Raw genomic sequence first — 24,725 nt, 5'->3', positions numbered from 1 at the left:
AGAGTGGAAGCAAGTCTTCCTCGATCCTGAGGGACTGCCTATGATGATGACATAAAAAGTTACAGCACAAGATAAGAGCTCACTGGGTTGGGGGTCATATGTTACCTGGATAAAGGATTGGCTAACAGAAAACAGAATAGGCATAAATGGGTCATTTTCAATTTGGCAAACTAGTGGGGTGACACAGGGATCAGTGTTGGGGCCTCAACTATTTACAATCTACATTAATGTAATGTAGCCAAATTTGCTGATACAAAGATAGGTGGGAAAGTAAGTTGTGAGGAGGATGCAAAGAATCTGCAAAGGGATATAGACAGTGAGTGGGAAAACATTTGGCAGATGGAGTATAATATAGGAAAATATGAGGCAAGAAAAATAAAAAAGCAAATGATTATTTAAATGGGGAGAGATTACAAAGAGCTGCGGTACAGAGGGACTTGGGGTCCTTGTGCATGACGCATGAAAAATGTTGACCTTTATTGCAAAGGGATGGAGTATAAAAGTAAGTTAGTCCTGCTACAACTGTACAGGCCGTTGGTGAAACCACTCCTGGTGTACTGTGTACAGTATTAGTCTCCTTTTTTAAAAAAAGAAAGGATATACGGTATATACTCGCGTATCCTACGATCTCGCGTATCATGCGACCCATAAATTTTCGTCCCCAAAACATGATTTTATCATATATCTCATGTATCATGCGAGTCACTTTTTTGAGATCAAATACAGACCTTAACATGAAACATCGAGTGGATTCTGCTGTGAAAGCTGTTCGCGAATCGAACACCGATATAGCAATCATTCCAGCTGGCTTGACTAGCGTCGTTCAGCCACAGCCTCTATTGTGTTTGCGGGTAAAAGAAGCATGGGCTGAGATAGATGGAGCCTCTAATAATGCAGCAAACTTCAGAGGGAGTTGTGGGTGGCGATCTCTAGACCACAGCAAAGATACAGTACAAGCGACAATAGAGGCTGCAATCCAGCCCAGGAGATACCTGCCGAGATTCGGCGTGGATACGGTCTGCCTAACAGCCTAATCTTGGCCAGCACTTCACACCCGCAAATTTTGTATCTCGCGTATCATGCGACCCCCCCAAATTTAGGTTACAATTTAGGTCTTCAAAAGTCGCATGATACGCGAGTATATACGGTACTTGCATTGGAGGCAGTTCAGAGAAGGTTCACTTGGTCCCTGAGATGAAGGGGTTGTCAGATGAAGAAAGGTTGAGCAGGTTGGGCCTATACTCATTGGAGTTTAGAAGAATGAGAGGTGATCTTACTGCAACATATAAGATTCTGAAGGGCTTGACAGGATAGATGCAGAGAGGATGTTTCCCTTTGTAGGGGAATCTAGAACTGGCGGGCATAGTTTCAGAATAAGGAGTCACCCATTTAAAATGGAAATTAACAGGAATTTCTTGTGAGGGTCATGAATCTTTATAATTTTCTAGCCCGGAGAGCTGTGGAGGCTGGGTCATTGAATATATTTAAGGTGGCAATAGACAAGATTTTTGAAAGATAAGGGAGTCGAGGGTTATGGGGAGCAGACAGGGAAGTGGAGTTGAGGCCAAGATCTTGAATGGCGGAGCAGGCTCGAGGGGCCAAATGGCCTACTCCTCGTAATTCTTATATTTTTATGTATTACGTTCTTAGTCCTGGCATTAACGCTTTCCAATAGAAATTACTGGACAGTGATCGAAAGGGAGAACTCTGCTGCCTTTCTCCTCCCCCAGCCTAATTCTAATGGCTCAACTACTTGAGTTGAGCTAGGAATTGAGACAGGGAATCAAATCTGAGTGTTGCCTTCACTGTAGTTTCCTTTTCAAATCAGGGTTTAATCCTTTTTTTTTTTAAAAAGAGAATTTGTTTCTTTAAATCATCTGCTGAACATAACCTGTCCTTGATTTTGACACCCCTGAAGTTGTAAGAAAGACCCATTGATAAAATTGCACCAATGAATGAAAGAAAGTAATTAGTGAGGACAGACTAGGAGGACTTTACAAATATTGCTGTAGGGAAATTACCATTTTTGAATTCAAATATAAATTTGGCATGGTTTTCCTCCCCACTCTGCTCTTCTTCTATCCATTCTTCCTTGGTATATCCTTTTGTGGGATTGCTACTATTTTGGATTCAGTACATGCCTGCAGTATTAACTGATTCTGCAGTTGGATCAGAGCCATCTTGGCACTGTATGGGCAGCTACCTTTACTGTACTTCAAATTCTGAATGTACAATGCTGCTTGGTGTACTTGAATATATCATGTTACATAGATGTATACTTGAACTATGCACGTAATGATGCTTGTTTTAAATCTGTTAACATTGAGTAACATTAGTTTGTTAATTCATTCAGTGGATGAGGGCGTCATTGGCAAGGCCAGCATTTATTGCCCTCGAAGGTGGTGGTGAGCTGCTGCCTTGAACAGCTGCAGTCAGTGTGGTGAAGGAAGTTCCATGATTTTGACCCAGTGATGATGAAGGAATGGCAAACTATTTCCAAGTCAGAATGGGGTGTAACTTGGAGGGGAACTTAGAGGTGGTGCTGTTCCCATGCACCTGCTATCCTTGTCCTAAGTGGTACAGGTCATGGGTTTGGGAGATGCTGTTGAAGAAGCTTTGGATTGTTGCAATGCATCATGTAGCTGATCACTGCACACATGGTGCGCCGTTGGTTGAAGAATTGATATTTATGGTGGTGCATAGGTTGCTAATCAAACAGATTGCTTTGTCCTGGATGGTGTCAAGTGACTTTAGTGTTGTTGGAGCTGCACTCATCCAGGCAAACAGAGTATTCATCATGCTCCTGACTTGTGCCTTGTAGGTGGTGCAAAAACTTTGGGTAGTCAGAAGATGAGTCACTCATCGCAGAACACCTAGCCCTTCAGCTGCTCTTGTAGCCACAGTATTTATGTGGCTGGTCTAGTTAAATTTCTGGTCAATGGTGACCGATTTTCAGGATGTTGACGGTGGGGCATTCTGTGGTCTTGCCATTCATTGAATGTCAAGGGAAGGTGGTTAGACTCTCTTGTTGGAGATGGTCATTGTCTGGCACTTGTGTGGATTGCCACGTCACCCCAAGCCTGAATGGTGTCCACGTCTTGGAACTGAACACTGCACAATCATCAGTGAACATTTCCCTCCCCCCCCCCCCCCCCCCCACAATCTGACATTAAGGGGGGAAAGGTGATTAATTAAGCAGCTGAAGATGGTTGGAACTCCTGCAGTGATGTGCTGGGGCTGAGATGATTGGCCTCCCAACGACCACAGCCCATCTTCCTTTGTGCTAGGTATGACTGCAGCCAGTGGAGAGTTCCCCCCTGGTTCCCATTGACTTCAGTTTTTCGCCGGTTCCTTGATGCCACACTCGGTCAAGTGCTGCCTTGATGTCAAAGGCAGTCACTCTCACCTCACCTGGAATTCAGCTTTTTTGTCCATGTTTGGACCATGGCTACAATGAGGTCTGGAGCCGAGTGATCCTGGTTTGAGGATGATGCCCTTTTACCCTGAGCTGTACACAGTTACTTGGTTGAGGCGTCAGGCAGAACCATCCTCTCCTGGACCTCTACAGATGGTGTTCTGTAACAGGCCATCACTTGTGATCAATAGATTTTTGGGCACTATGGAATCTGGAGATTGGACGGGAACCTAGCGTTGAAGTGGAAGATCAGCCATGATCTTATTAAATGGCGGAGCAGACTTGAAGGGAAGTATGGCCTACTCCTGCTTCTAATTCTTTTAAGTTCATATGCAGTGAGTTAGTTGCATGGGGTGATTCCTTTAGCTTTCCCTCTTGAGATATGGCTGGAACATGCCAAAGTGGCAGGCATAAATCTTTCGTCATAACCTGAGAGACAATTCTACCCTCCCCTCAAATGCTTGGAGCATGATGTATCATTTTGTGGTTTGCTGCCTTCTCCGTGCTAGCACAGTTGTGTCTGAGCTCCTTAGCAACCAGTAATGAGTGAGCTGGCTGTAAATGCCAACGGTAAGTTCCTAGGCTGATGCTCTTCATTCTGAGCTCCACTGGAGCCTCCTTCTGATTTTACAGGAATTTATGTTGCATCCTGAAAATAATGCTGTTTTCAAACAAGTTACTGATAGCTGCTGAAAATGAAGTCTGCTTCAATTCAAATTTCTGCGTGCACATTGAAGTGAATGGGATTGTTTTAAGGAAATGAAAATGCAAGATTGCCAAAAAATAATTAATAACTCTTTACTCAATTTCTCGCTGATACTGAGGATGTTGTGGGTTTCAATAATGCACGTTACATCATTTTTAGATGGTTAATCCCTTGAGAACTTGAGAGATGGTTAATCCCCTTCCAAAATGAAGCTACATTACAAGTGCTTAAACTCTGTTCTTTAAATGTTTAAGATAAGAAAATTCTGGAAAAGCAAGAAAGATGTTTTGATTTAAAAAATAATAATAATTTTGACCAACCTGTACATTTGTTTCTAATGTTCAGTCTTCTCCTATATTTTTTTTCTGATCGAAAACCTGACTTGAGCTTTGAATTTTGTCCTTGGTCTTATGCTTTGGTCTTAATGGAAGGCTTTTGAAACAATGATACTTTGAATAGCATAAAGCCTTTTGAGCTGCACTGTGTACATGTAGAACGAGAGGAGCTATTTCCTTCACTACTTGTCCAAGGTTACGATGGGAAAAATAACAAAGAACTCTTAGTTGCATAAAGGCTATAGAGTTTTTTGAAATTCATGTTGGGAGCCAAGCAGATTGGCTGGAATGGTGAAAGAATAGAGATGCATACAATTGAGTAATCTTCATAGAGCCACATTATAAAACTACCTTTTAACGCTTAGTGTGTGATGTGGTGTTCTATAGATTGAACCTGGAATTATCCTCCTTCAGCTAGAGCCAACTTTGGGGTTCTACAAGTTGGCCTTGGTGCCCCGTGCTGGTGAAGGGAAGCGGTTTTCCCACTCATATGTGAGGCAAAGTATCAAACGATGCTGCAGGTAGAGCGTCCGAAATCCGGAAACTTCGGGTTCGAGGCTGTTCCAGATTTTGGGTATTTCGGAATGTCTTTCCGACATCCCGAATCCGGAAGTGCCTGGGCTGAGGTAAGGAGGGGGCCTGGGGGGCGGCAGAGTGGGGGTGTCCACGTTTCCAGGTTCGGCTGCGGGTCAGGAGTCAAGTTCTGGGTCAGGAGTCGGCGGCCTGCTTGGCTCCCAACCTGTGTTGTAGACCTGCAAAAAAGGCACGGTAAAGTTTTTATTAAATTATTTTTCAGTGAATTAGTAGCTACGGATTTTGTGAATTTTTTATTGTTTTTCGGAATTTTGGAGGGTGTTTTTCTCCCTTCCTCGGTAATCGTTTTTTTTAAAAAAAAAAGTCAGGATTTTGGAACAGATGGCCACAGTTCGGCCCGGTGTCTGGAACATTCATATCTCAAACTCTGGGTTTTAAACTTTGTGTATTGGTTTTAAATATTCTTTACAGCTTGCGCCTTGTTTATTCTACAAATCAATATTGGAATTCGGTCTTACAACATATATAAATACAAGTTGTTACTTTTTGGTTTGCTGCCTTCCCATGTTGCTAGCATAGTTTCTTTACAGAAACAAAGCACTTTTTGAATTATGTAAGATCAATATGATCTGTTTTAGTGGTGGTGTCTGAGGTATAAATGTGGGCCAGGAAACACAAGCCTACTCTCTGCCCTGAATAGTGCTTTAGGATCTTTTGCATCAACATGGACAGGCAGACGCCTCAATTTAACATCTCGTCTGAAAGACGGCCTCTCCAACAATGCAGCACTCCCTCAGCACTGCACTGAAATGTTGGCCTACATTATCTGCTCAGGTCTCTGGAGTCAGGCTTGAACTCATTAGTTGTGTGTGTGTCTGTCTGTATATATTATATATTTATTTGCACAGTTTAGTGACTAGTTCCAGTTATTTTCCAGCATAAACAGCAGCACCATGGCATACTCAGGATTTAATAACAAATGGGCTGTTTGTGTTGGTGAACTTAATTACAATTGCATAACCAGTTCATGGATAAAAACATTTCCATGGGAACATGTTTATTTCATGAACTGGTTCTACAGTTGCGATTAAGTTCACCAACTCAAACAGGCGTGCCATCAGGGATCAGTGTCCAGATCCAAAGAGGAAGCAACCGAATTTCTAACTGATCCATATTTTGACCGAAAATGAATTTCCATTATATTTCTCTCGGTTACAAATCACTGAAGTGAATTGGAGGGAGCTTTGAGATTAGTGCATTCAACTATCTTTTACACTAAACGTGCTTTGAGAATATTTCTTAAATGTGATTTATATGATCGCTTGAATTACAGTTCCCACTACTTGCACTGCATTAACTTGCTTGTGCACTGAGCAAGCCAGAAGGTAGCATGACTGAGCTCTTTATTGTAGTCTATTATAGCAAGAAGGATCCTGTGCTGTAACAGTGTTCCAAATGACATCTGGTGAGGTGTTTGTGTGATGTTGGGTCCATTTTATAAATGCTGAAATGGTTTTCTACATAGAACCTAGTCTACTCCAGATCAAGCCACAATACTCTATAGTGCATAGTCTATAGACCCCCTAACAGCAGCTACACTGTTTGACGGAGTATAGAAATAATGGAGTCTTGTAATAAAGGAATGGCAATAATCATGGGCGATTTTACACTTCATTGATTGGACAAAGCAAATTGGTCAGGGTAGCCTTGAGCAACAGTTCATAAAGTGTATCCGGGATAGTTTCCTTGAACAGTACGTTGCAGAACCAACCAGGGAGCAGACTATCTTAGATCTAGTACTGTGTAATGAGACAGGGTTAATAAATGATCTCTTAGTAAAGGATCCTCTACGAATGAGTGACCATAAATAACGTGGTTGAATTTCAAATTCAGTTGGAGGGTGAGAAAGTTGGTTCTCAAACCAGTGTCCTAAGCTTAAATAAAGGAGACTGGCAAGGTATGAGGCAGAGTTGGTAAAGTGGAGTGGGAAAATAGATTAAAGAATGGGATGGTTGATGAGCAGTGGCAGACATTTAAGGAGATATTTCATAACTCGCAACAAAAATATATCCCAATGAGAAGAAAAGACTGAGAAGGGATAACCATCCGTGGCTAAGGAAATAAGGGATGGTACCAAATTGAAAACCAGGACATACAAAGTGGCCAAGGCTAGTGGGAGGCTGGAGGATTGGGAAACCTTTAAAAGCCAGCAAAGAATGACTTAAAAAAATAATAATAGGGGAAGATAGATTATGAAAGTAAATTAGCACGAAATATAAAAACAGATAAGAGTTTCTACAGGTACATAAAAAGGAAGAGTGGCTAAAGTAAATGTTGGTCCCCTAGAGGATGAGACTGGGGATTTAATAATGGAGAACAAGGAAATGGCAGAGACGTTGAACAAAAATTTTGTATTGGTCTGTATGGTAGAAGACACTAAAAACATCCCAATAGTGGATAATCAAGGGGCTATCGGGAGGGAGGAACTTAATACTATCACTAATGAAGTAGTACTCGGTAAAATAATGGGACTAAAGGCGGACAAGTCCCCTGGACCAGATGGCTTGCATTCTAGGTTCTTAAAAGAAGTGGCTGCAGAGACAGTGGATGCATTGGTTGTAATCTACTAAAATTCCCTAGATTCTGGGGCGGTCCCAGCGGATTGGAAAACCACAAATGTAACGCCCCTATTTAAAAAAGGAGGCAGACATAAAGCAGGAAACTATAGACCAGTTAGCCTAACATCTGTCATTGGGAAAATGCTGGAGTCCATTATTAAGGAAGCAGTAGCGGGACACTTAGAAAAGCATAATTCAATCAAGCAGAGTCAGCATGGTTTTATGAAAGGGAAATCATGTTTGACAAATTTACTGGAGTTCTTTGAAGATATAACGAGCAGGGTGGATAAGGGGGAGCCAGTGGATGTGGTGCATTTGGATTTTCCAGAAGGCATTCAATAAGGTGCCATATAAAAGGTTAGTGCACAAGATAAAAGTTCACAGGGTTGGGAGTAATGGGCCCAAATTTCGGGCCGCGCATAGAACGGTGCAGCCCCGACCTGGCCGCCTGTTTTTCGCGCCAAAAAAAACTTAACCTATTCTCCGTCTCCCTGCAGATTCTCTGGAGCTGGGCGCACGGCGCAGCATGAGCTGTGGGGGGCGGAGCTAGGTCCCTGCGCTAAAAACAGTGCCGGGACACCACCTCTGCACATGCGCGCTACAATGGGCGCATGTGCAGTAGCTCCAGACGCCTAATACTGTGTGGGAGGGGCCTGAAGCACGCTGCCCCGAGCCCTGACCGAATGGCCTCACTGGGGCTGCGTTGATAAGGCTACCTCCCACACCCAAGTATTGCTTCCTTGACCCCCTCCCCCCCCCCCCCCAATGCCCCTGGACCCGACCTACCTGTAAATCCGGTGCTGGGGACGGGCACCGCCCGAAGTCTTGGGCCCGGCCCGTTCAGCCTCCCTCTCCCTTCCCCCCCCCCCTCCCCTCCCTCCCTCCCTTCTATCTCCATCCCTCCTCCCCATCCCCTCACTGTCAGAAACACAGGCACTGGCAGACAGTGAGAGAGAGACACACACAGACAGAGAGACACTGGGGGGGCATCCCAGCACGCTGTTGGAGGGCTCCCGGTGCTGCAGTCGGTAAGTCAAAAATGTTTTTTTATTTGATTTTTTAAAAAATTAATTTTTTTGATTGATTTATTGGTTTATTGATGTATTTATCATTTATTATTGATGGCTCTTTATTTGTAAAACTGAAGTGTTTTGTAAACTTCCCTTTTAAACCCCCCCCCCCCCCCCCCATTCCCTACGCCTGATTTGTAACCTACGCCTGATTTTCTAAATGTAGACAAGGTTTTTCTGAGCGTACAAAAATCTACACATACTCCATTTTAAGTTAGTTTGGAGTATGTTTTCACTGTCTAAACTTTCAAAATGGGCGTAAGTGCCCCCTTTTGGGGAAAAAAAATCTGTTCCAAACTGAAACTGTTCCAACTGACTAGAACTGGAGCAAACTAAATGCCGAGAATTGCAATTTCTAAGATACTCCATTCTAAATCAGTTGCTCCAAAAAAACAGGAGCAACTCAGGCCGAAACTTGGCCCCAATATGTTAGCATGGATAGAGGATTGGCTAACTAACAGAAAAGAGAGAGTAAGGATAAATGGGTAATTTTCCAGTTGGCAAACAGTGACTAGTGGTGTGCCACAGGGATCGGTGCTGGGTCCTCAACTGTTTACAATCTATATTAATGACTTAGATGAAGAGTGTAATGTAGCCAAGCTTTCAGATGATAAAAAGATGGGTGGGAAAGCAAATTGTGAGGACACAAAAATCTTCAAAGGGATATAGTGGGCAAAAATTTGGCAGATGGTGTATAATGTGGGAAAGTGTGAGGTTATCCACTTTGGCAGAAATCATAGAAAAGCAAATTCTCATTTAAGTGCTGCAGTACAGAGGAACCTGGAGGTCCTTGTGCATGAAATACAATGTTAGTATGCAGGTACAGTAAGTAATCAGGAAAGCAAATGGAATGTTGGCCTTTATTGCAAGGGGGATAGAGTATAAAAGCCGAGAAGTCCTGCTACAACTGTACAGGGTATTGGTGAGGCCACACCTGGAGTACTGCGTGCAGTTTTGATCTCCGTATTTAAGAAAGGATATACTTGCATTAGAGGCTGTTCCGAGAAGGTTCACTAGGTTGATTCCAGGGTTGACTTATATGGGGAGGTTGGGCCTCATTGGAGTTTAGAAGAATGGGAGGTGATCTTATCGAAACATAAAAGATAATGAGGGGGTTCGACAACGTGGATGCAGAGAAGATATTTCCACTCGTGGGGGAAACTAAAATTAGGGGACTTAGTCTCAGAACATGGGGCTGCCGATTTAAAATTGCGATGAGAGATTTCTGAGGGTTGTAAATCTATGGAATTCTCTATCCCAGAGAGCTGTGGTGGCTGGGTCATTGAATATATTTAAAGTGGAGATAGACAGATTTTTGAGCAATAAGGGAGTGAAGGGCTATGGGGAGCGGGCAGGGAAGTGGAGCTGAGTTCATGATCAGATCAGCCATGATCTTATTAAATGGTGTAGCAGGCTCGAGGGCCAGGTGGCCTACTCCTGCTCCTATTATGTTCTTGTGTATGCAAGCATTCCTGCCTGTCAGTCAAACCATTTAGATTAAAAATAAACACACATCTAGATTGCTGTAAAATGAGAGAATCAACCTGTTCCTTTCTAATACCCGTTGACTCCAAACACCAGAAATTTTTGGCCGGCTAATCCAGAGAATTTGATCCTCTTGGTATTCATTCTGAGCAGCTCCCTTCTCTAACACTACTACAGCTTACACAGAAACCTAGCTGGGTGTCAAGTAGTCTGGGAATTAAATTAGACTGGTCATGAATTGAATCAAAGTTCTGCATTAATGGCTGCAGCTCCAGTTGCAGCAGACATTTCTGGTTAATATTGTATGGTGGATTAATGTTGTAGCAACTGTCAGTTAAAACAGTTGTGTATAGATGCCCTAATGGCACAGCTGATTAAGGCTGTGAAAGCTGATCCATACAGACCAAAAAAGTGGATCCCATATGCTGCAGTAGGTTGTTATCGATGGCCACAGTGTCCCTGGGTTAGGAAGGGCAAAATTAGCTAATGCTACTCTTGTTCCCCATCCTTCTTTGGGTCTGTGAAAGTGGATGTTGGCTGCAGACAGATTTCTGCGACTGGTGTAATTTCTCTTGTCCCTCTACAAACAGTCAAATAGCTTTAACATTATCTGGGCTTTTCCCCTATTAAGGCTCTGCATCATTATGTAAGGTGGCTACACAATGAAGCTTGGCATATTGACGCTACTTTTCAGTACTTTGCCAAAGTTGCTCAACCTGGATGGAGTGTAGGCAATTTCACCCTTGGGGGGGGGGGGGGGGGGAACAAACAAATTAACAAGGGTCGTGCTTGCTGTCCTGGTTCATGAATGCAAAACTGGTCATTGGGTGGTATACCGCTGGTTCGGACCAATGAAGATACTCCCTGTATAGGCTGTGAGGGGATAGGGGGAGAATTTGTGCTTGTACGGTCCAAGTCAGTTCGTGCTCTTCTTTTGAAATTTCCTGGGAATTTTCATCTCTAAAGATGGATAGAATAAGTATCTTGATACTCTGGAAGTTTTGGGAAATGCTGCTGAAGGTCAGTGAGCCAGTTTTCATGTGGCAGATAAGAGATTGGTTAAGAAGAGTTCTAATCAGTGGGGAAAGAACTGCAATCTAGGGAAGGCTAATTGTGGAACTTGTACTCTGACTAGTTAAGCACAGGAGCCCTGACTCTCCTTGTATGTCGATGGCTGTGATGCCTGAGAACATCGAAGCTGCAGTGATTTTGTTGGCACGTTTGTGTAAATGTACAAAGAGGTATTTTGGCTCAAATTAATTATACTTTTCCCCCCACCATTTCTTTACAGCTCAGTATCGAGAAAGTCAGAGCCATGGTGGAACAAGTCGAGATGAAGGCTCAAGTGATTCGATCAGAAGTCAAAGCAGTAACTTCACGGCACAAGAAGGCTCTAGAGGAACGCGAATGTGACCTATTGAGAAAAGTGAGTTACTCCTGCAGATTGCAATGTAAACTGTGCTGATTGAAAAACCTGGTTGATCTCATTGGTTTGTGGAAAGTTCACCATGGAATGCTGCGTTCTCGCACGAGAACCTAAATTACCTGTTCTCGTCTGTTTTTACCCCTCCTTCTGAAAGTGGTAACTCATGCTGCAATATAGTTCTATTGTGCCGTGCTTAGGTGGTGAGTTAGGGGCTGTTGGACTATGGTAGTGAGTGTTGTATCATAGTTGAGCTCAATGTTCACTTTAGTAAGAAAACAATTATTTAAAATGTGAGTGGTTAAGATCTGGAATACACTGCCTGAAAGGGTGATGGAGGCAGATTGAATCTTGCCTTTCAAAAGGGAATTGGATAAGTATCTGAAGGAATAAAAATTGCAGGGTTATGGGGAAAGGGTGGGGGAATGCGACTAGCTGAGGTGCTCTTGCAGAGAGCCAACAGGGGCTTGACGGGCTGAATGACCTCCTGTGCTGTAACCATTCCTTGATTCTAAGCCACGCATCACTCCAGGTGTCCAACACAGCCAATGAGCTGGCTTTTACATTGAAAAACCGCATGTGCGTGGCCTTTTCAATGGCCTGCTTGGCCCCCAAAAAGTTACGAGGAACATTGGTTGAGCTAATATCATAAACCAGAGTCACTATACTCTTCTATTTCTAGCAATGGGTAGTGATCAAGAGTACAAATTTCAGTCACTTCTCTCTTCAACCTACCACCACGCCCGTCTGCCCCAGAAGTGACCATTGAGGCCAGTTGTACCAAAACCTTGCTAGTCTTTAGTAGCTCAATACAGCTACAGAATGACTTCAGCCACTGAGCAGCCCCCTGTTTCTGTTGCCCTCTTTTCCCATTACATGACTTGCTGTCAATTTGATCTCCTAGGTCCCAAAAGCATGCTATTTCCAGAATTATTTTTACCTTTTTGTACCCATCAAGGTGATGTCACTTCAGTGGAATGGACCCCAATCTCAAAGCACTGGATTTCTGCACCATTATGCCTCTTGTACATTTTTACTGAATTAGTGAATGCAGTTTTGTGCCTTGGGCTTGGACAGTGTTGACAGAATCCTTTTCATTTCTTCTCTCTTCTCCCTCCCTCCCGCAAAGAAAACAAATCGCTTGGTTTACACCCGTGCAGTAGCAGCAGATGAACATAGTTTCCATCTTAAACACTTTTCTCACACTCTTTCTTTTCCCTTCTTGTATCCCTTTTCAATTTCTCCCTGAACACACTCTTCTGTCTGGTTTTCTACTGTATTCAGTACCTGACCTTTGAAGCAGAGGAGTACAATATGCACATCAACGTAAAGAACATTCAGCAGTATGATTATAGATTTTGTCTTTCCAGGCTTTGGTGTGCCTGGAGAGCATTTTAAGCTGTGTAATGCTATGGCCTAATTGTGGTTGGGTTTTGCTGGGAGCAATTTGAGGTAATGAATAGTGTATTGCACAGTATTAAGTGTTCCTTCGATAACGCCAATCAATACAGTGTGCCGTTGAATCATAACAGATTAGAAGGAAATCGTTCACAGCATGAGCTGATCTCAGTTGGATGAAAGTTTAGACGTTTCATTTGGATTCAGTATCCTAAATGAGGGGGAAGCCTTGCGTCAGCATCTGATTCCGATTGTTAATCCAGTAACCCCTACTGGAAAAATACCACGTGTAGATGTCTGGGGACGGCAGGATCTGGCCTGGCTCTCGGCTCATTAAAACAAATAGAGCAGTGAAGCAAGGCATCAGAGGGCAAACAAACATTTATTGCCAACGCGGGTTGGATAAAAAATTTACTTGTTTATTGGGGGAGAAATCATTGGAATAACTTGAGTATTCTGAATGAAGCTTTCTTAATTTTTTTTTCTCTCCTGTGAACAGGTAGAAAAGATCCGGCAGATGAAGGCCAAGACTCTGCACCTTCAGGTGGAAGCGCTGCGTGAGAATTTAACCAGGCTGGAGAGCACTATAGACTGTGTGCAGAAAGCTCTATTGGATGGGCGAGATGTGGATGTACTCTTGGCAAAAGAGCAAATGTTTGTCCAAATCCAGGACTTGAAGAAACTTCGGAATCTCCTCCAGCCTCAAGACGATGACACACTTTCTTTCATTCCACCTGATGGTGTACTGTACAAAGCCATCAAGTCACTGGGCATAATCAGTAGCAGTGCATATGCCCCCATATCGACAGCCACTGGTGAGGGATTAAAGCGGGCGTTGCGTGGGAAAATGAGCAGCTTCACTGTGATCACCAAGGATCACACCGGCGAAGGGAGATCATCCGGTGGGGATTTGGTGGTCGTTGTTATCATGGGACCTGATGGCTGCCTCTTTCGGGCTGATGTCCTTGATCATCATGATGGCACCTACACAGTTAGTTACTCCCCCCATCTGGAAGGAGAGCATGTGGTCTCTGTCACGATTCGCGGCCAGCATATTGAGAGCAGCCCCTTTCGAGTAATTGTCAAAGCGGGCCGCAACTACGCTGGAATTGGGCTTCCAATTTGCTCCTTTGGCGGAGAAGGGGATGAAGATGGGCAGCTTTGCCGGCCGTGGGGAGTTTGTGTCAACAAAGAGGGCTATATTATCATCGCTGATCGTAGCAACAACCGTGTTCAGGTGTTCACGCCAAGTGGAACCTACCACCACAAGTTTGGGATGGCAGGGGCCAGACCTGGCCAGTTTGATCGTCCTGCTGGGGTGGCCTGTGATCAGAACTGTCGAATCATAGTGGCCGATAAGGACAACCACCGCATTCAGGTTTTCACCTTTGAGGGACAGTTCGTCCTTAAGTTTGGGGAGAAAGGAAGCAAGAATGGCCAGTTCAACTACCCTTGGGATGTTGCAGTCAATACTGATGGAAAGATCCTGGTGTCTGACACTCGCAATCATAGAGTTCAGCTTTTTGGCCCAGACGGCAACTTTGTAAGTAAATACGGTTTTGAGGGAGCATTGTGGAAGCACTTTGATTCTCCTCGTGGCGTGGCCTTTAATCATGAAGGACACCTTGTGGTCACAGATTTCAACAACCACCGGCTGCTGGTAATCCACCCCGACTTCCAGTCGGCACGTTTCCTTGGTTCCGAAGGCACAAGTAATGGTCAGTTCCTCCGACCTCAGGGTGTGGCTATTGACCAAGAAGGGCGCATCATCGTAGCAGATTCCAGGAACCATCGCATTCAGATCTTCGAACCAAATGGCAACTTCCTGTGCAAGTTTGGGACCCAAGGCAGTGGCTTTGGACAGATGGATCGTCCGTCCGGAATAGCCCTGATGCCAGATGGACTGATAGTAGTCGTCGACTTTGGCAACAATCGTATCCTCTTGTTTTAATAATGCTGTGTGCTTGTTTTTCTATATTGTGGATTTGTTGCTCAGGGACAATGTCTTAATTGTTTTCCCTAGAGAAGACAGGTATTTTTTTTCTGTGCTGCAGTCATCTACCTCATGTTGGTAAAGTGTGAGCTGAGACTACTTCAAAACTACATACATTTATAGCAGACCTACCTCACTGCCTGCAGATGTTGGGCTGACTAATGTTTGGATATTTCCATGGAACTGTGCAAATGTGTCCAGGCAATTGGTGCCTTTATGACCTGAATCCAAAGACTTGTTTCTTAGTATTAAAATTGTCCTGTAGCTTTATTTAAAGAAAAATCTCTCAGGTAGGAAGACTATTGGCCACTTCTATAGCCTAAAAATGGCCATTTGTGGGTGACTGATCAAGGCTTTGGCTGCCTACCTGCATACATTTTGTTTTCAGGGATTATTTGATATTGAATATCTTGTATGTTTAGCCCTACACTCTTTCTGAATGTAGCCCTACACTCCACCTGAATGTAAACTAAATACCTCTTCGTTTTGTTTTTTTGTTTTTAGGGTGTAATGTTCTTTGGCCTGATGCACATAATGGTGATCATAGAAGTTGTTGAGGGTTCTTCTGAGTGTTTATTTGGGGTATTTGTGTAAGGAAGATTTGGGTTGTCGTTTGATACCCTGAAGATCAAAGTATATTAAGGCACCTGGGATAATCAAAATATATTTACCTCAACTGCTACCTCAGGTACCTGTATAAAATCAATTTCCTACTGAATCGGTAGGCTGTATTTGGTCTTGGAGGCAGTATTACTTTGTGTTGGAAGTGTGAATTGGCTGATTTAAAAGACAGTATCACTTTTTCCTTGGGTCTTGTTTAGTCCTAGTTGGGAATCTGCAGAAAAATGAGTTCAGGGTGGGGAAAGTCCACTGGTCCTGCTTGGTGTGACACTGCTTGGATGCACACGCACTCTTACACATGCCCTAAACAGAAATGAAATGTACACCTCATTGGCATATCCCAATTCATTCTCAATGCCAAGCGTTCTAAATAGGGAAATCTTCAATCAGTGCTTCGTTGAGTGATGATGGATTGGGATGTGACGGGTGCTTTTTGCAATATTTCTGTTGTATTTTGCCAAGACCTGGCCAGTTCTTTATTGGTGGGATTTAGACGATGGGGTTTGCATTGCTCTGTCCCTGAAGTAGAGAATAGGTCAGTTCTTTACAGAGCATGATTGTAATGGTTTGTGTGTGTCATGCGCTGGAGCAGTAGTAACACTTGTGAAGACCCATAAGGACTGGCAATAATTGCTGATTGTAACAGCGCTGTTATGTGAATATTCTGCCAGAATTCTGGTTGTAGCTAATAGTTAAGGAAATATATATATGCTGTAGTAGTAGTAGGAACATGGGTAGAATCCATGGATTTATTTCCAGCTCTGAATCTTCCGTTTTCCCTGTAGCCCAAAAGTGACCAATTAGTTTAGAAATGAGACAATGTCTCTTTAAAACTATTTTAAATTAAGTTTATGCAAATGATTTCCATCACAGCCTTCTCTTAAATACAGATTTTAGGAATAAACAGTATTTTTACAGTCTTGGAACCGCAGCATATAAACTTGACATTTTACACAATCCACACTGAATATTTTTGCAAAACCTAAATGTGGTTAACAGCCATAAATTGTTTAACTTTAATTCGGAGCCAGTTTCATCTGACCAGCTAAGATGATCCATTAGTTTCCTGCCTTGCTATTTGGTGATCAGAGTTCAAGGCACAGTCTCATTCCCATTTCACTTTCTCGCCATTTGCCTGCCAAGTTATTTGCGGCCATGCTACAGTCTGCAAAAATGATGCGTTCCATCTTGACTGTAATAATTGGGCATTGCCTTTTGGGAAGGAAATGGGTCCAAATGTTTAAACACTGTGAAGGTTGGTGATTTTCAAATATGGCACGGTTTTCTTCACTGATCAGAAGACAACATGACCTAATTTTGGATCAAAAGTGGCATGCTCAGTTGTGGAGGCAGGCTTGCTTCGGATACATTGCTGAAGGTCATCTAGGGCGGCTTCCCAAATCAAGGAGTTGCTCTAGAAATGGTTGCTATTGCTGAGCAGGCTAAGCACAAAAATGAATTACCAGGCCAACCTCTGAACACCGTTGGACCTCAACTCTGAACCACAAAGGATTGGGTTCATGTGCAAGAGCTGCTGTTTACTTAAAACTTGCATCAGTTTGGCTGTTTGTTTCAACCAGCAGGGGGACAGGGATAAAATGTCTTAATTTTGAGTTCTTGGCAGGGCGGGAGAGGAAGAGCCGTGCTAGTCAGTAAAATCATATTAGGGCAGCATTGAGGTCCACTTAGTCTGGAGAAGGGTGGTTGTTTCTGGTTAATCTTCAGTAAGATTGGAACTTGCTTCAGAATTTGTGTGGAGCACACACCATTTATAAATAAACATATCCTACATAATCCTGAACTCCTGAATGGATCTGACTAGCTTTCAAGGTGAAACTGGCTAATGTGCTGCTTCAGACGGATTGTAACAGTTGGCTGAATATGTTGTGGTTAGATGTTGTAGCATAGAATGGCTTTTGTTTTACACATTGGGAAATTGTTCGTGAGCAGTGGTTAATGATTAATGCAAAACTGTTCAGGAGCCCCATCAATTTGAAATATACATTCAAACTCTCCAACTTTTGAAGTATGAAATGAGCTTTGTCTTTAGAATTAAATTAAAACCCTACAAAGTCTAGTTCCTGTATTTTGAATGCTGTGCTCTTTAGCTTTAAGGTTTATGCAGTTACAACTTTGGGTGGACTGCCTTAGAGATATCTCCTTGAAGCCATTTTTCCCCCTTTTTTAGCACAAATTTAAAGATACAAGCACACACTTGTCAGCCCCACTTGGGTTGTTTTTTTTTTAAATCAGCCTTCTTTAAAAAATATATATATATATATACTTCAAAAAATAAACTTTTACAAACCAAGAACTGTTATTATCGTATTGTCGATTTCCTTGGGATAGCAGAATTGATGCAATCTCCAAACCAAATTGAACCTTTTTTTAAAAAATTAAAAAGATTATGGGATATGTCCTTCATTAAAACCCAGTGTTCAAAATCTACTTTGTTACTGAGTGAGGTTATTGGTATGATGTAGGATGCAGATCTGATGAGTGTAGTCAGTACTGTGCTTTGCTGATGGCTTCTGGTGACCTTTTAATATCGAGTGTAATGACCCCTCTGATCATGTTGCTCATAATTGGGTCATCAGACAACATTCAGTGGAATGGTTGTTCAAATCCAACTTGGTTTTGAATTTGTCTTTTAAACATTCTGTTTTAATGAGACCACATATTGATCTGAAATATTAGACGTCCTTTTCCAGGTGTAAAACTTCAAGTTGAAGGTTGGGTTCAGGGGAGAAGATGGAAATCCTCATTAAAAATTTAAAAAATCATCCTTTAATCTTTCCCATTTGGCTTGAGTGTCTGCTATCCAATTGGTAACTTAAGATGATCTTGATTCAGTTTTCTGTACATTTTGAATTGGGTGGGTCAGGGCTTGGAGTGTTCAAAACGCATCACTTTCCAATTTTGTAACTGGACAAATCCCCATAGTCTGTTTTAGCTTCAGTATTCACAAAACAATTTCACACAGCCTTACAAGCAAATGCAGAGAGAATTCACTAAAAGTGCTTAATGGATTATGTTCACAATTCTTAAACTTTTAATCAGGCACAGTACCTTACCTCAAAATAACCTCAACAAAAGATCAACTTGCAGAACCCCAAGAAGCCAATAATTCAGAGACTAGGGTCTAAATGATGCATAATTCTCAGGGAAGTGACCCTACCATCTCTGAAGGTAATAGGGGTGCAAGATGTGGTTCTGGTGCCTTGTCAGGTAATGGCTTTTGTCTACCTCGGTGCTTCTTTCCGCGGCAGCTTCAAACTACCTCATGTTGGGACCCAATTGGCTCACCCGCCATTGGGCAAACAGCTTGCACCGGAGGCTAATGTGCAGTTTTTTGATATCGGGATTTTAATGGAACCCATGAATCAGCAGCTGAAAAGGGCTTTGAACAAAAGTGAATGAATGCTGGTTGGTGTTTATAAAAAAAAAACCTCACTGGTAAAGGTAGGTTAGCTCCTCCCAGCTAGGAATTCCCATTCAGCAAGCAGTTGGGATTATCCGTTTGATAGCACCTGAAGTTCAACTTCAGAAAACACTTTTGCAACAAAAAAAAATGACCCTTTTAACAATCTCAACAGTCAGTACTCCTTCCTCCCTCTCTTACAATGGGGATTTTCCTTGTTAAATACATTGTTTACAAGTATGAAAGGTTACATAACTCCCAAGCATTTTCTATCAACTTAGTGGCATCAAAGGGAAGCTCTAGGAAAGCCCGACGGCCAGTGACTAGTTTTCTATCTAGCCTTGCGCAGTGCTGGGTGTTGCCATTTTATGAATAATTACCGTGATTCGATTCAGTGACATCACCGATCAGGCCAAACAAAAATCTCTTCACCTCCTTTGCACACCGATAATGGATATTATATATATATATTTAGATATATATAATCTATACACAGGTATAGAAAATATGGGGTGTTTTATTCACATCAACTTGGTAAACATGCTGGCCCAAAAGATGTTTGCCCATTTTACTGTTCACTTGCAGGTTCCTATAGTGGGAGGTGTTGTGGTTGGTAGCAAATGGGTGAGCTTTTAATCAAATGATTGGAGTTTCTCGTTTAGGGTATTGAATTGATAACTTGGCATTCCTTCGGTTTCCTTTCTCGACGCGTCGAATCGATGTACAAAAGATTAGACGGTGGGGCTGTTTCTTCAGGTTAATTGCTGGAAAGAGGTGGCGATGGCATGCTTAGGGTCGAGGGTAAGGTAGGTTTGGGCCGCGGTTTGATTATAGGCCAGTTAGGTTGCTCATAATCCACGTACTCGCTTGCAAAGTAGAAATTTGGTCCGTGCATGCGTGTAAAATAGAAATTTGGTGATTAAAGGCACTTGGAGTTGATGGTTTCCTAAGCTTGCCAGCAGGTTCGATTGCAAGTCTTGCGGGTTTGGCCATTTACAGACCAGTGCTGTTTACTCGAAGCTGAATAATCGGAAATATAATAACCCGTTTCACACACCGAATAGTTGGATGTTGTTAAAGTGTAGACAAAGGAGTTGTTGACTTTCATTGACAAAATGTGACCCCAGTTGATAGTGGGAGCATCTGATGTGCTGTTTGTTTAAACAAATTTTGTTTTTGTGAACTGATTTTATGAAGTGCTTAAGTTGTTTTTTTTATATTGTGAAACTGGGTTTCAAACCACTAGTTAAGCAGACTTTATTCAAAATTTATTCTTGAGAATTTAAGTGTCTGGTCCAAGATCCAGAAATCCTGGTTGAGAAGACGTAATATATAGCTTAAAGAAGTTTTCATTGTTTTTTAAAAACAGTGAAACTAAGTTCTGGGCTCATTATTTTACAGAGGCAGAGCTAAAGTAAAATCAAAAGTTCTATTGAGTTGTGTAAGAAGTGATTTTGCATATTGCCTCTCTTTTTTTCTAATTTTAACTTTGTAGTCTGTGTTCTAGATTAAGGGGATAGCATTAAAATGTCTGGTGCAAGTGTTCAAAGGCCCTTTTCTCAAACTTAGACAAGTGCCTCAAAATGACGGAGCCTGTTTCTGTATTTAAAGATGTCCGAGCAGTATTGTTTAAGTTACTGTTGTGCAACAACCCAGCATTTAATGTTCATCGGTGGTAACCACTGCTTAAAGGAGAGGGGAAATTGGGGTCCTAGACTACCAGAAAAGTGTTTGTTTTAAAAGAAAATTCCTCTTGGGGATTGTCTTTACAGTAAGGTGACGGGTAATTTTTTTGTTTCCCCTTTTTGTATAATTTACCTCTGAAATGTAAGACCCAGCCTCTGCACCAAAGAATGAGGGTTACTGACCTGGAACACTTCTTATTCCTGTGTGTTTGAAAGCCTAAATTGATGTTTGTGCAATTTTATCTGGATGAAAGTTCAATAAAATTTGTTTACAATTGATACATTCTTGTGTAATTTCTTTCAGGAGTCGTGTTAAATCAGTGCACAGTGTATAAATGTGGCTTCAGGACTTTGTGTGGAATAACGGATGGAAATGAACAGTGTGGTACAATTTTATTCTCTGTTCTGATTTCATAAAATTCAGATTTGTTCTGTGATTTATAAGAGTTTGATCTTGGTTATGTCAGTCCTATGTCCTGTTAATTTCTATAGCCTACTCTTACAGGATGTGAAAACTGTTAATGGTGGTTTAAAAGCAGGCGTGAAGTGACACAAGAAGAACTAATTTCCTTGCTGTGCAAGTCCTGATTGATGGGAGGTTATAATAGAGAAGCAATTACAAAGGGATCACATGACACCCTAAATCAATGGACCAGAGCTCAGTGAAATAGTTAGAACCCCGAGACAAGTAATCTCTGCCTGTTTTTGTGTCGCACTTTCTTCTAATTGGCTCAAATATCCGAACAAGTAGGACCTTACCAGATAGTTTTGAATTCCATTTGCTATCAATTGGTAACCAGCCCCTGCAGAAAGAATACCCATGTTTAAAAACTTCTGAACTTTTCCATTCAGAAATCTGTTGACTTTGAGCGTTGCGCAATGCCCAGGTCCATGCGGGCTCGGAGAGTAGACCACTGTCACTGTACATGTCGTACTAGTGGACGACAACTTTCATAATGCGCCAGTGTCCGTGACACGCTGCTAGATTACAGCTCCCAGGATGTGCCGAAACCTGCCCTTCTCTTCAGTTAAACCAAGTATGGCCGTGGTTATGCTATTGGATTAGTAATGTAGAGACCTGAACTAAATCATTCGGAGAAAGAGAGCTTAAATCACAACATGGCAGTTTCAGAATTTGAATTTATTTGTCTTTTTAAATCTAGAAATGTCTTAAATTAAATTGTGTTCATAACCTAACTGGTTCACTAATGTATTTTAGGGAAGGAAATTGCTGTCTTTTCTTGGTCCAATGTGTATGTGACTCCAGCCCCATACAGTGGTTGACTCTTCACTTCCTTCTGAAGTGGCCCAGCAAGCCACTAAGGCCCACCACCTCGGGGGCAATTGCTGAAAATGATTTTTTTCTTTGAGTGGACAGGCTAACTAACAGGAAGCTGTGGCTTGCTACGCATCATAAAAATGGATCTATTAAAGATGCATCTGGGTATTCTAATTACAACAAAAGTTGCTGCACATTTGATTCACGAGGCAAAAGAGATATAATTCACAACAGCTGTTATTGAAGTACTGTGCTTCTGGCATTATAAATCAGTTAAGTCCTCAATATTCTTGAAGTTTTAGTGGCTTCCATTTTATTATCTGAAGTGTCCCTTTCCTGGTGCTCTGCCTTTTCCACCATGTGTGCTGGCTCCCAACAAACCAGGCGAGTTGGTGAAGCAGCAGAAATGAGTGGCAAAACAAGAACTGCTAAAGGTTATGGGGAAAGGAATGGGCAGAGAGAGGAGGGCAACAGCATGTAGGTCAGCAGCTAAACAACAGCCGAACCAGACTTGCCCATAAAATAGGTCACTGGATAGAGGTCCAAAGTAGAAGCTCTGGACTATTTCTTCCCTCGCTCAGGGCACACAGGCAAATTGCAGCAAACTCCCACTGAGATGTCACCGATCCAGAATAATTTTTGTTTGAAGCTCCACATCTTGATGTGCTACAGGGGAAAATCAACCAGGGGCATTAACCCTTTCAGAAATTCATGCCATCGATGCTTTATCTCCTCACCGTATTCTATCCTAGCTTGTCTGAAGTAGGCCTTCAGATCTCCCTCTATCCCTACTCTTCGGCAGTGATTATGTCCTGTTATGGTCCAGGCCCAAGAATAAGATGCTTTAAGTTTTGGTTTTTTTGGTAAAAGTTTGAAAGCAAATTTAACACTTAGATTAAGGTCAAGTTGGGCTTTTACCTCCTCTCCCTTTGGATGATTGAAATCCCTGTTGTGCTGATTCCTGCGGGCCCTTCCCAATGACCTGCATTTCACCAGTTCACTTGTTTCTACCAGAAGGATCTGCTGGTCTCCAGGATATCCAAGCTTGACTCTTCCTGGCACAATGGAGCTCAGGGAAGGAAATACTGGGACTGGGTTCATACCATGTCTGCTTGGACATTAGGCAAATGTTGTAGAGGAGAAAAGGAGTTGCAGATCCCCCAAAGTCTGCCATTGATCTAAACGTTGGGTTTGTTTGCCAGGCCTTTTGCATTAGATGAGTGATAAGTGCAAAGGGATGCCCATGATTGCATCATTTCTACTACAAGTGTCACTGCCTAAAGCAGCCATCTGAATTTTAGGAATTTGATCAGTTCTTTCCCACTGCTTAGATGAAGTTGGAGGGACTACTATTTCAACAGCAAAAACAGGCACCAACTGAAGACCCTTCCCATTTTACAGGACTCTGAGTGTGCTGCTTTTGATGTACTGCACCTTACTGACTTGTGTATGGAAACCATGTAAGATGGCGTCAAGTGTGGCTGTGGATTTTCCCCGATGCGACTATTCTTATGGGCCTCTGTGCCCGTCGGCTGTGGAAGGCCTTGTCACGTATCAGATGGCTATTCTGTGAGGAAATGTAGCAGCCTCCCAGCCGTGCCGAATCATATTCTCCACTGACCATCAACTCGTTTGGCCTCGTTAACATCATTGCACGCGCTGCAGAATTGCTGAACAGCTAACAGTGGCAAGATATTCCAGGCTGAATCCTGGCTGCAGGCAGTTGATATGTACCAATCCAGTTTGGGATGAGAAATGGTTATGCTAAGTTTGGGATGACCTTGTCTAATATGGCTAGATCAGTACAAGAAGAGACTAGCTGTCTTGTCTTCACCCACCCAAAATGCCTGGGAGATGCACTGTGGTAAAGGGAGGAGCAGTGCCTGAAGGAGTAATGCTGCCTGCTATAGGCTGTGCTTCTGTCACGGTCCAAACAGGTGTCTCCCAGTGAAAGACATGAACTCAAGTACTGTGCACAGTTCCAGTCTCCATATTACAAAAAGGATTTAAAGGCAAAGTGTAAAAAAAATTTACAATAATACCAGAACTGAGAGAGGTATTATAACTACCAGGGAAGAGAAGGCTGAGTGGTGACCAAATAAAGGTTTTTTAAATTCTGGAGGGGTTTGGTAGGGTAGATGTAGAGAAATTGTTTCCACTTGTGGGGGAGTCCAAAATTATGAGTTTCAAATATAAGATAGTCACTAATAAACCCAATAAAGAATTCAGGAGAGATAACGGGTGAGAATCTGGAAGTTGCTAGTATGGAGCGGTTTAAGGCAGATAGCATAGATGCATTTAAAGGGGAGCTAGATAAACACATGAAGGAGAAGGTTATGCTAATGGGGTTAAATGAAGCAGGGTGGGAGGAGGCTCATGTGGAGCATAAACCAGTTGGATTATATGCTGCTTAATTGTATTCGCCTCCTGCTCCCTGGCTGGCAATCCAGCAATTCTCCCTCGAAAGGAGCTACCAACCTGCTCTCTTGCCAGAGGGACTGGTATCCGAAAGGTTGAACAGATTTCTCATGCACTCTTTTCAGCCTGATAAAACAGCTCCCAGAGGAGTCTTTTCACCCATGTACATCTGCCCTTATTCTAAAATGCTCCATAATCTGATCAAGCAACACCCACTCGCTAATCTGCCGTGACACTCAAGTGCCAGGCACTAACTATCTCCAACAAGCAAGTCGAGCCACTGCCCCTTGCCATTCAGTAGCACTACCATCATCTAATTCCCCC

At 42.6% G+C, this 24,725-nt stretch overlaps 1 protein-coding gene across 1 annotated transcript in view; it reads left to right on the top strand.

The window, feature by feature from the left end:
- trim71 (tripartite motif containing 71, E3 ubiquitin protein ligase) overlaps nt 1-20,983 on the top strand; it is a 61,874-nt gene extending 40,891 nt beyond the window's left edge. The window contains exons 3-4 of the mRNA XM_070897774.1: nt 11,455-11,589; nt 13,484-20,983. Coding sequence (XP_070753875.1) covers nt 11,455-11,589; nt 13,484-14,935 — 1,587 coding nt within the window. The 3' untranslated portion in view covers nt 14,936-20,983. The remainder of the gene's footprint in view (nt 1-11,454; nt 11,590-13,483) is intronic.
- The last annotated feature ends 3,742 nt before the right edge of the window (nt 20,984-24,725 follow it).

Source organism: Pristiophorus japonicus, chromosome 13 (genome assembly GCF_044704955.1).
Source record: "Pristiophorus japonicus isolate sPriJap1 chromosome 13, sPriJap1.hap1, whole genome shotgun sequence".
NCBI lineage: Eukaryota > Metazoa > Chordata > Chondrichthyes > Pristiophoridae > Pristiophorus > Pristiophorus japonicus.
This window is presented reverse-complemented; position numbering and strand designations above follow the sequence as displayed.